Raw genomic sequence first — 12,062 nt, 5'->3', positions numbered from 1 at the left:
GTTTGACATCAATTCTTTTCGGATCTTAAAGTACATCGTCGAATACAGCTTCTTGCAGAATAGTAAGACCACAATGCGCGTAGATCGATACGTTCATTGAGTGTACTTTTCGTCCGCTGTTCACTCCCGCAATCAACCCAATACCCGCAACGAGCCTATGCTGAAGTGTAGCTCATGCCAGATAAGCCAACTTGAGACGGCCACTCGCAGACAGAGTCGATCGTGAGATGTGCTTGGCAGACTTGGTGAATGAGTGGTGGGTTTGTGCTGGTCACTTAAGCAGTAGCAGTGTTGACGTTGGCGGAGCCCTCAGCGGTGGATGGCTCAGCGTCCACGTCTGGCTCGCCCTCGAGTGGTGCATTCGGGTCATCGTCCTCCTTTCCTGGGCTATCAATCGCGACCTTAACGGCGATCTCGCGTCCCTCAATCTCCTTGCCGTTCATGTCGTTGCATGCCTTCTGTTGCAGCTCCTCACTAGCGAGCGTCACAAAACCAAAGCCACGGCCTTTGCGTGGCTCGTTGCGGGCCTGAAGCTTGCGGACCATGAACTTGGGGATCGGGCGGAGGGCAATCTTGGCGGAGGTGGGTGAGTAGTCGGCGAAGATCTCAAGCAGCTGTGGGGTCTGTCAGCAGATGAACAAAGGAGTTGAATAGAGGTGAGCTTACCTTCTCTTCACGAAGATCGTAAGGCAGGTTGGCAACCATGATCTTCGTCTTGCTTGGGACGCCATCCTCTGGTGGGCCGCGCTGCTTGCGGGGGCGGTTCGCGTCAGTCTTACCAGCGCCCTTGGCGTCGATGGTGCCGGGCTCGCCAGCTTCGCCAGAGAGTGCCTCATTGGTGGTGGACGTCAGAGGAGCAGCCTGGCCTGGAACGTTAGTTGGGCCGCCGTTGGTGGTGATTTCCTCCCCGTTCGCATCCTTGCGTCCGTTGCGGCCACCACGAGCAGCGCGACCTCCACGTCCGCGGCCGCGACCACGACCACGGGTCGATCCGCGGCGACGCTGTTGACCCTCGCCGGACTCGGCCTTGTCCTGGCCAGCTTCGGCGGCAGGCTCTGGCTTGCGGGCGAGCTGCACAGAGACCTTGCGGTCGAGGATGCTCTTGCCGTTCAGCTCGTTGATGGCACGCTCAGCTTCGGAAGGAGTGGATACGTCAACAAAGGCGTATCCAACTGGGCGAGTCGTGCGTGGGTTGGTTGGGATAGATGTGGTTTCGCTACGATATCAATCAGTCACTGCTCTTTCCATGCCACGGGCGGCAAGTGCAAACATACACAAGGTAGTCCTTGAAGAACTCCTTCAACTCTCCCTCGGTGGTCGCGTAAGCGAGGTTTCCAATGTAAAGTCTCCTGCCCTCAGCGGCGCTGGCGATGACGGCCTCGTTCTGCGAGGCGTTGATCGGCTTGTCGCCGCCAGCACCGATGCTGGCGCCTTCAGCGGTGCCGGTGGGCTCATTGAGGGTGGTGTTCGCCGTTTGGGCGGTGGCAGCGTCGGCAGACATAGTTTAGGCTGGTTGATGACACGAAGTGTACTGGACTTGGTTGTAGCGGGTTGGAGTACTTCGTTGGCTGGAAGTACTTCGTGTGGTGATTAAGGAAACTGAATGTCTGGTCTGGTCCGCCGAATGCTGGTGGAAACAGAGAGTTGTCGAGCTGCTCACATGTCAGTCGTGCTGCCCGTCGCCAGGATGCGCCCGCGTCAGCAGCGCGCCGAGGAGGGTGTGGATACGTACGGAGAGTTGGTGGCTAGCTACGTGGCCAAGATCCGAGTGTGTTTGGGGGGTTGATGTGGTGGTTGAACTGGATTGACTGTGTTGTTGGAAGGAAAAGGGAGTCAATCTCGAACGTAGCTGCTACTGAAGCCAGAATTTCGGTCTTGGCGGCATGGGTCCCTGGCTCTTCCCCGTCCGGAAGCGACCACCAATCAGCGGCTGATCACACGACATCGACTGCTCGCTGGTGAAGGCCATGATGTCCTGAAAATTGCCTGCCATCCACCCCATTCGCCACCGCTGCGCACCTGATCTCTCCGGCGCCGCTTGTGCTAGTCAACAGACAGACAGACACCCACGTCTCGATGCTGCTCGTGAAGCACCACGCCATCAATGAAAAGGGCCGGCCAGAATGAGGGGGCAGCAACGAGGAATGAAGGAAATGGCGGGCAACATGCACGGTATGCCGGCCACTCTTTCCATCTTGTGTCTCTGAACACGTGATATATTCATCTTTCGTTTATCTCTCGTATACAGGTTCTGATTCAATTCCATTTCAGGCAGGCGAAAGAATCAATTCCCCGTACTGCCCTGATCCTCTACGGATCAGAGACTGGCAACGCTCAAGATGTAGCTGAAGAGATTGGTCGAATGACCGAAAGATTGCGTTTTGAAACGACTGTCTTGGATCTCGATTCCATCCAACTGCGAGATGTCGTCCAACCGACAGTGGTCATATTCGCCCTGTCTACGACCGGTCAGGGTGAGATGCCCCAGAATGCCCGGAAGTTCTGGAAGACTTTGCTCAGCGGTGCGTTGAAGCCTGGGATCCTTCGAAAGCTGCATTTCTCCTCGTTCGGACTCGGTGACAGCTCATACGCTCATTATAACGTGGCCCATCGAATGCTGCACGGACGGTTGGTACAGCTCGGCGCCGACTCTTTCTGCGAACGTGGTGAAGGCAACGAACAGCATCCAGAGGGTCACAGTGCGGGTTTCAGGGAGTGGATTGTCAAACTCAAGCAGAGGCTTGCAGAAGTTTTCCCGCTTGCAGACGGACTGGAGCCGCTTCCCGATGACCTCTTTGTTGAGCCGAAGTGGAAGCTGGTGCTGTCTGATAAGGAGACTAATGGCGTGGCGGGACCAAGTATTGCTGATAGCCTTGGTGAAGTACCTTCTTCTGACTTGCTGCCTCTGAAGAATTCGCACAAAGCCCACATCGAACGCAACGATCGTATCACGGCCAAAGACCACTTCCAAGATGTGAGGTTGCTTGATCTTCGAGTGGAGGAAGACGTACCATACGGACCCGGCGCTGTGGCAGTGATTCATCCCAAGAACTTCCCAGAAGACATCGAAAGCTTCATCAAGCTCATGAACTGGGAAGAAATAGCAGACAAACCACTGGACCTGGTGACAACCATCTCACCGTCTGGCAAGATTCATTCTCCTTTAATACCGTCTCCGCTTCGACATCTCGACCTCACGAGCGTAAGCTTGACGTTAAGATGGCTGCTGGAGAATGTTCTCGACATCATGTCGATACCTCGCAGGACATTTTTCGCCGAGCTCGCACATTTTGCAGGAGAGAGCAACGAAGACGAAGCTTACCAGAAGGAGAGACTCTTAGAGCTCGCAAACCCGGAACTCATCGACGAGCTTTGGGACTACACAACTCGTCCCAAGCGAACGATCCTCGAGGTCATGATGGACTTCACGACAATCAAGATACCCTGGGAGTACGCATTGTCTGTACTGCCCATCATGCGAGGGCGACAGTTCAGCATCGCAAGTGGTGGAGCACTTAAGCAGGATGAACAAGGTCGAACACGAATCCAGCTTCTGATCGCCATTGTCGATCCACCCAGCCCGATTATCAAGTGGCGAAGGCGGTATGGCGTCTGCACCAGATACATTACCAGCTTGCAAGAGCATCAGCATATCAACATCGGCATCCAGCAAGGGTATCTCGATGTGCAGCCGACGGAGCTGCAAGTCCCAGTCATCATGATCGGACCGGGTACTGGTTTGGCGCCTATGAGGTCAATGATTCATGAGCGAGTGCAATGGGCTGGTCAACAGGGCGTAGCGGGGCGCAGTAAAGCTCTCGACGGCGATGTCCTCTTCTTCGGCTGTCGAGCAGAGAATGCCGACCACTTCTTCCACGATGAATGGGAGAGGCTTGGCACAAACGAAGGCCTGAGCGTGTTCACAGCATTCTCGAGGGATAAGAACAAGGCAAGACAGTACGTTCAGGATCAAATCCGTGCACAAGGAAGCGATGTTTGCGATGCTCTCCTGAACCATGACGGAAAGGTGTACGTTTGCGGGTCCTCTGGCAATATGCCCAAAGGTGTAAGGCAAGCCATTTTGGATGCGATCGTCGAGCATTCCGGTGGTCTGAGTGCGGAGAATGCAGAGGCGTATCTGGGCCGGATGGAGAAGGGAGGGAGGTACAAGCAGGAGACCTGGTAGTCCATGGCGTCAGATGATCTGGAGAGATAGATCGAATGTGAACGAACCTGGCATGATGTGCCCGACTCGCTGCTTCAAAGCAAGACTTGCATCAAGAACACGTTATCGAGATTCGATGGATCAATGTCGCTGAAGGATCACGTCAGTGAGGTACACTCATCTCTAAAGCAGTGAGTTCCAGCCCTCGACGAGAGTGTAGTGGCGTGATCTCACCACCAAGCACCACTCCTGTCAAATGACCGGACTGCATGAATTGTCGTGCTTCGAGAATGTATGAAAAGTGATGCCGTGGACCATCACCCGACCATCGTGTCCCTCTTGCGAGAGTTGCAAAGGGCGACATTGTCCAGAGTTCAGGTACGAATTCGTTTTGCGTTCCATGGCTGGTGAACCCGAAGCCATTGACGTGATCACGAGTAACCACCTGTCAATGTAGTTGCTGCCTTGGACAGCTCATGGCAAGGCATGCGTCCAGACGTTGCCCGTGTAGCTGTGGCGTGACCATGCAGCGATGCTACTTCATAAACAGGTCGTCTCGTGTTCGAAAATGCGGCCTCCAGCCATCGGAGGTACGTCAGACCAAGAATCCAGTGGTTCGTCCATGCGGTGAAGGATACTCCAGGTGACGGGAAAGATGGTTGAAGGTGTCAATACATGCTGCGTGCGCTGTGTTCGCCAGAAGCAGGAACAGCAGTGAGCTTCTAATGTCGCCTTGTGCCCGATGTTGTAGCTGTTCAGTACCTGCAGTCGACCGGGCTGAACGGTATGCTTGTGGGAATGCAGTGCCAAGTCGAACTTGTCGTTGATATAAGTTGGCAACAATGACTTGAAACCTGCAATAGGCACTGCTGGTACCCGAGAGTCTTCGCGACGATAACTTGTTGTTCTCAACGTGCGATGCAACCTGCGTGTCGTATTCCATGAGGTAAAGGCGTGCTTCTGCCGTGTCACAATCATTCCGTCATGCAGCCGCTTCCTCACCAGACCGGATTTCCAGGCCGCCTGCGAAGCATCGTCAAACGAACGTTGCCGACAGATGCCCCTTCATCCGAGATTATGGAGGAAGCTCCTTTATTTACTAATAGGAGCAACACCTTGCGCAAGCATCGGAGCCACGTTGTGGCATTTCTGTGATGTAGTCATCACCGGGGATGAAGAATCACGATGAAACGCCAGCCTTCTGTCGAAGCGAACGCCGCAGCCGAAAGACTTCGTAACGTCCGCCCTGGGCTTGCGAAATAAGTAAGGCATCCAGGAGGAGATGAAAGCATATATAGTTCATCGGGAGCGCCACAAAGTACGAGGAGCCAAAATGTTATAGGGCGCCGATCATCTTGACAAGACCCTATAGATCGGGCTCAGTACGATTGATGCCGGACATTTGCTGTTGAGACGACGTTATTGCGCCAGACACGCGTGCGACGCGCGAGATGTGATGAGAGTCGTGTGGAAAAGGGTGCCGTCGGGAAGAGATTCATAGCGTGAGGTTCCAGTATTCTAAACTTGGAGAAGACGTGATTGGACGTTGGTAGGAGACCAAGGGGCTGAAGCTTAAGGTCTGGCTGGATAATGCTGATCGACGGCGTTTGGTCCGACTTGGTCTTGGGAAAGGCGCAAGTTCTGCTCGCAAGCGCATCCTTGATCGAGCTTCGCATGTTCGCAGGAAATCGCCGACCGGACGGGTGTCTTTGTTCTCAAACGCACTCATCATCCCCCAGGCGAGCAAGAGCTCATCAGGTGGAGGGTGCTGTAGATGCATGCTGAGATGGCTGGCGTCGCACAGCTTTGGTGTGTAACGCGTTCTTCTGGGCACGAGGTCTCTCCCAAGCAACACACGTACACCGTACACGTGCTTCTGGCTCATTGTCGTCTGCCGAACATGTTCGTGGTGTTGCCGCGCGGGACCGGAAGAACAGGACGAGGTGTCGATGTTGTAGCGAGCGGGTTCCTGCAGATGCCGCGAAGATCATGCCCCTTAGCGCGGCGCCGCTCGAAGTCTAACGCGCAAAATGCCAAGCCCGGCTCCCCTGGGCTTTCAACGACACGTCTTCTTCTGCGTGGGCTTCTGGTTGAAGACGGCGATGTTTGGAGCTGACAAACTGCTGAGCCGTATTCACATCGGAGCAGGGCGGGGATGTGCAATATCTTATGCAGCCCACGAGCCGTCGATACCGGTGTTTGGTACCCAAGATGTACCACGAGAACTGCTGCATCCTGCCTGCATGCACTACACTCTCGTCTTCCACACCACGTAGCAATGGTATGCACTGCTGTATCATGCGCACGTCTGAGCTGGCCATGCTGCTCGTGTCGACGATGTGCCTTTTCTCCCTCCCTGACCAATCCCACCGCTGACAGCGTCTCGCAGATGCTTTCTTGGGATTAGCCGGCCGTTGCGCTACTCGAGTAAACTCTGCTATTGTCTCTCCGCTCGGGCCTCTCTGAGATGTTGCTATGAAGATCTTCAGATCACGGTTATTCTTGGCCGTACGAGGTCACTCCCTCCACACGAACATCTCGTCGTCCGCCTCCCAAAATGCATACGCCCCACAGCCTCTGCCTCCTCTTCGCTATGCGCAACAACGTGCCGCCACTGCCGTGCACAGGAAAGCGTCGACAGTTGCCCGTTGAAGTCAAAGTACAAGTAGGTAGATGCACCTGTTCCTTGCTTCCTCTTCCTCCGTCTGGTCTTCAGAGGTTCTTCGCTCCTCACCTTTGTTGTGACTTCTTCCTACTACTACACACTCGCTTTTTCTTTACGCTCTTTTGGTGCGTCACTCGTTGCATGCAAAGAGCCTACTAATTTTTTCTTTATCTTCTTTTTTAACCAAGCCGATTTTCTCGCAATGGCTAAGCTTCAATTCCTCGTCGGCGCCCTCTGCGTCTCTGCAGCAGTCGCATCTCCATGGAACCGCGACGAAAAGCGTGGCATCTTCCCACCTGGATATGGCAGCAGTGAAACTTCCTCTGCACCAGGAGCACCGGGTTACGGCCAAGAGTCATCGAGCGCCTGGAGCTCTTCTTCGTCTTCGTCTTCCTCATCCGCAGAATCATACAGCCCCACTCCATCCCACAGCGCGCCAGTGTACGGCTCGACGTCGACCTGCGCCGCATCAACTGTCACCGAGACTCAGAAAACATCGACTGTCACGATCCCTGGCGCTGCTCAGACCGTGACTGTGTCTGCTGAAGCCTCCACAGTAACCTCGTACAAGCCCGCCAATGCAAGCACCATTACGATCTCTGCTTCTACTCTGACCATTTCCGGCTCAGGATCTACTGCAACCATTACGAAGGAAGAGGAGTTCACCACCTACCTCTGGAAGAACCAGACTGTTACTGCCACTCCATCTGCTCCGGTCTGCCCTGTCAGCCCAGCATCCACCGTCACTCACTACGCTACGCAATACGCCACTGTGTCTGGCCCAACTGTCATCTCCACTGCTGAGGAGACTGAGGTTGAGTATTCCACAATCTACAATACTAAAACCGCCACGGCCACATCGGTTGTCACTGCACCAGGTCGGTAGTATGCTGGAGAACGCTTTGGGGTTCTGGCTAACAACATCAAGGAACCACGGTCACTTCTTACTCCACCATTCCTGCCGGCCCGCCGCAGACAGAGGTTGTTACGAAGACGCTTCCTGGTGAGTTAGAGACGATCCTAGCATACAATCCTGATCTTTTACTGACTCAAAGTAAGGCACCACGATCACCAGTGTCTCCACCGCACCAGGTAAGATTCCCTTGGTGCTTGTATACTCATGCAAGCATTTCCTAGCTACGATTGATCCCGGAGAAGCTCTCTGTCAATCTTGGAGCACATGAACCCTTCCCACACCCCGAACCCTAGCGCGATATCTCGACATCGACCAGCTAACATCTCGCTCTTCAGCACACATGGAATATGAAACGAAAGTTATCACCAGCGAGTATACCACCACATCCACTGAGGTTCAAGCGCCAAAGACGGTCATTCAATACTCGACCATCCCTGCTGGCCCACCCCAGACCGTTGTTGTTACCAAGTCTGCCCCCGGAACAACCATCACCAGTGTTTCCACTGCGCCAGGTATGTTGCTTTGATTGCCCCTCCATCTAATACCCACTTCCTGTTCGAGGTGGCGGATGGGGGAGCACTTGGGCTCATTCGTCCCTCGGATGCTTGGAGCCCCTTGACATCATGTTGGATCCACCTGGCTGACCCTTTTCGTGGTCTAGCGCACACCGAATACGAAACAAAGGTGATTACCAGCGAGTACACTACTACCTCCACTGAGGTCCAAGCCCCAACCACCAAAGTTATCACGACAAGCCTGCCGGCCAGTACTGTCGTTTCAACGAAAGAGGTGACTGAATCTTATATTTCGACCATTGTGTCTACTTCTACAATTCCTGCTGGGTAAGCACAAGGCCCGATGGGCATCGAGCGAAATCACAAGTTCTTTCACTAACCACATGCTTAGACCTCCCCAAACAGTGGTTGTTACGTCAACTATTCCCGCGAAGACGGAGTACAGCACCATTTCGATCACTTCGGAGTACACCACAACCGTATGAAATTTACCCCTGATGCCCTTTCGATTGTTCGCTAACCCTTGGGTAGCTCACCTCGACTGCAGCGCCAACCACTCTTACGGAAACAAGCACAGAGCACAGCGTCGAAATTGAGACCGCCACACAGACTCTCCCAGCGCAAACGATTACCTCAACGTACTACCAGGCTGCTTCGACGGTCGAGGAAACTACCACGATCTCCAAGGAGTACACGACAACCATCACGTAAGCCACAAAGCCTTTCTCGCATGCCATTCATATTGCTAAGTCAACCGCAGGTCTACCGCTGCGCCATCAACGTCTGTCGTCAAAGAGACCACTACGCTGCCTGCACAGACATCCGTTTCAACAGAGTATGAAACAGTCACGAAGCCAGTATACTCGACAACGACACAAACCATTGCGCCAAGCACCATCGTTTCCACTGAGAGTAAGCAAATCGCTACAATCCTGCGTGGCATTGATCTAATATCCTCTAGCCGAGACTCACTCGACTGTCCTGACGAGCACGACTACTAAGACGAATGCGCCTTCGACCGTTACATCGACATGCGGTAAGTTCTGCCATCAACATTTTCATCTGACCCCCCCAACCCCTCCGGCTTGCCAAGAGATCGCTTCGGCCCTCCCCCGCAAGATGTCCCGTGCGGGGATTACCCTTTTCACAACCTCGCACTTCGGCCTTGCACAATATAAGAGGCCAATTACTCGTGCATTTAACGAGGCGAGCAATCTCTTTATCTCCCAATGATATTTGGAGATGGACTCCGTCGGTCCACGTTCGTATGGGTTCGATGTCCAAGCGTGCGCCTTCCAGGGACACCTTTCTCCTATCAATCTTCCACTTCAGCCACCTGGTTGCAACTTGTTTGTTTGCTGACAGCCTCCTTTAGTCGAAACATACACGAAGCCAGTGACCCAAACGACCACCACTACGCTTGCGCCATCAACTTACACCTCGATTGAAAGTATGCGAACATTTTGCCCATTGATCTGACCAAATGCTGACTAGATATCTAGCCGAAACAAAGACGAAGGCGATCACGGAATATAAGACCTCTACTCTTGCTCCATCCACCCTGACTAGCATTGAGAGTATGTCGAGATTGTGGGACAATCAACAAGCTCAAGCTAACATCTGTACAGCGGAAACACACACCAAGCCTGTCACGTCTGTTATCACCTCAACTCTGGCCCCATCAACCGTTGTGTCAACTGAGGGTATGTACATCGATATATCTGATCTCGTAGGCATGTGCTAACTCCCCCAAAGTCGAGACCTACACCAAGCCAATCACTGTTGTGTCGACCCAGACTCAGGTAAGTCAAAGCGGTAGATGCAATCCACATTACAGCTAATTGTCCTTTAGGCCCCAAGCACCGTCTACCAGACTTCGACTGAAGATGTCACGATTACCCAGATCTCTACTGCTCCAGGCAAGACGATCTATAAGACCGCAACATCTGTCGAGTTTGAGAACGTGACCGCAACCGCTGAGGTCACCAAGTACAAGCCAACCACGATCGTCTCGACTGTCTCGGCTTCGTGCACTCCTGAGAGCCCTGTCTCCCCACCAAAGAACCAGACGTAAGTGCGCTCAACCACGTCTTCACGGCTCAACAACTAACAACCTTCCAGCATCACTATCACGGCTACTGCCACTGCTCCAGCTCAGACCTCCTACGTGACCAAGGTCTCTACCATCTCTGCCAGCGCCCCAGCTGCCCAGAACCAGACCATCACCAAGTACGAGACTGCTACGGCCTCCGGCAAGCCAACCACGATCACCTGGACCGCCTCTGCTTCGTGCACGCCCGAGAGCCCTGTCTCTCCTCAGAACCAGACGATCACCCAGTACTCTACCTTGACTGCCTACAAGCCAGGCAAGGCCACCACTGAGTACGAGACCGTCACCGAGAAGGCTCCTCAGGGCTACGGCGGTGCGTCCACTGTCACCGTCACGAAGACTGCAGAGGCCGCCCCAGCCTACCCAACCACCGTAACGGCCAAGGCATCCCCAACCACCATCTACGAGACCCGCTCGATCGTCATCACCCAGACCGCCAAGCCCGTCACTGAGTGGGCCACCGCGACCGCAAGCACCATCACTGTGAGCGGACAATGCCCAACGAGCTCCGCAGCTCCCACGAGCTCCGCCGCTCCCTCGGCTACGGGCTACGGCTGGCGTGCATAGATTGACGAGACATCCTCGTCATCTATAGCCTTCTCATGATTGTAATGTCTTTGGGGAAAGAGCAAAACATCTGGCAGAAACATCACTCACGATCCTTACCTTGCTACTCGCTGCTGCCTTTGCTTGTTGGAGTTCTAATTTCTAATTTCCTCTTCCAAAAATGACTTGGACGTACCTTGTTGCTGCTTCAGCCACTTGGGCTGATGGGCAAGGCGTTTATACATAGATACCACCTATCAAAGTCTCCTATTGTTCAATATATCTTACCCGTTCTCTTCTCCATCTTACTACGTCGTCAACCGGATCGATTCGTTTCAAAACGCTTGATGAGGATGCAGCAGTCCAAACGTTCTGCATGCCCGACGATTTGGACCATACTAGATGCTCGACAGCCTACAGTCGCCCATGGAAGAACACGGAGCAATGGGGATACTGCGATCATTCATGGGTTGCGAAATGGACATTTGTAGCCTTCGACTGTGGCGGTCCTGCAGCAAGTGTGTGCCATGTTCACAATGCAACTTCTTCATCCCGAAGTGTCGCAGCTGCACAAGCATCCCATCAACCATCTCAATAGCCCAGGCGCGAGCAAGGCAGTGGAGATACTGGCAATATCGGAAAACATGCCATGGAAGTAGACATCGAGTCTCCTTCCACCAGAGTCCCAATTTGCCAGGGCACTTGAAGGTGCAAAGCCTCTCGATGCAAACACGTTATATCTCCAATTATCAATGTCCTACCATGGCATGATGTCAAGAGACATCTCCTTGGACACAAGCCGTTTCTCGGGGATTGTGTGCGCCAGGCAATGGCAGATGCAATCTCGAGACAGCACTCGTCCAGCCTGATCTGGGGTCGAACCCCCTGAGAGCCTCTCCCCCGTCGTTCTCAACACGAGTCTAACTCGCATCCCCGTTCTCGAACGACGTACCATGCCCTCACGTCGAGTGACGACTCTCTGGAAGTTCTGAGTAGGCTTGTGAACGTTTGCCCTCTCGCCAGGACTAAGCAAGTCCAGCCGGTCGGGGCTGGCAGTGACTACACTCTTCAACATCAGATCGTGTCAGGTCGTTGATTGTGAAGACTCGAAAACGGCAGCATCAGACCTTTGTGCATTGCATGCA

At 53.8% G+C, this 12,062-nt stretch overlaps 2 protein-coding genes across 2 annotated transcripts; one reads left to right on the top strand and one right to left on the bottom strand.

Annotated features, from left to right (window-relative positions):
• Positions 1 to 275: 275 nt before the first annotated feature.
• M409DRAFT_67739 (uncharacterized protein) lies at positions 276 to 1,501 on the bottom strand (the record flags this gene model as incomplete). Its single annotated transcript, XM_033817531.1, has 3 exons — positions 276 to 614; positions 667 to 1,216; positions 1,275 to 1,501. The coding sequence occupies 3 exons, from the start codon at positions 1,499 to 1,501 to the stop codon at positions 276 to 278; spliced, it is 1,116 nt and encodes a 371-aa protein (XP_033665490.1).
• A 603-nt stretch (positions 1,502 to 2,104) lies between these two features.
• M409DRAFT_56432 (uncharacterized protein) lies at positions 2,105 to 4,186 on the top strand (the record flags this gene model as incomplete). Its single annotated transcript, XM_033813294.1, has 2 exons — positions 2,105 to 2,172; positions 2,272 to 4,186. 2 exons carry the CDS (start codon positions 2,105 to 2,107, stop codon positions 4,184 to 4,186), a joined length of 1,983 nt encoding a protein of 660 aa, XP_033665489.1.
• Between the last annotated feature and the right edge of the window lie 7,876 nt (positions 4,187 to 12,062).

Source organism: Zasmidium cellare (assembly GCF_010093935.1).
Source record: "Zasmidium cellare ATCC 36951 unplaced genomic scaffold M409scaffold_25, whole genome shotgun sequence".
Taxonomy (NCBI): domain Eukaryota; kingdom Fungi; phylum Ascomycota; class Dothideomycetes; order Mycosphaerellales; family Mycosphaerellaceae; genus Zasmidium; species Zasmidium cellare.
Note: the sequence above shows the minus strand (reverse complement) of the source record. Positions and strands in the feature narration are given on the sequence as shown.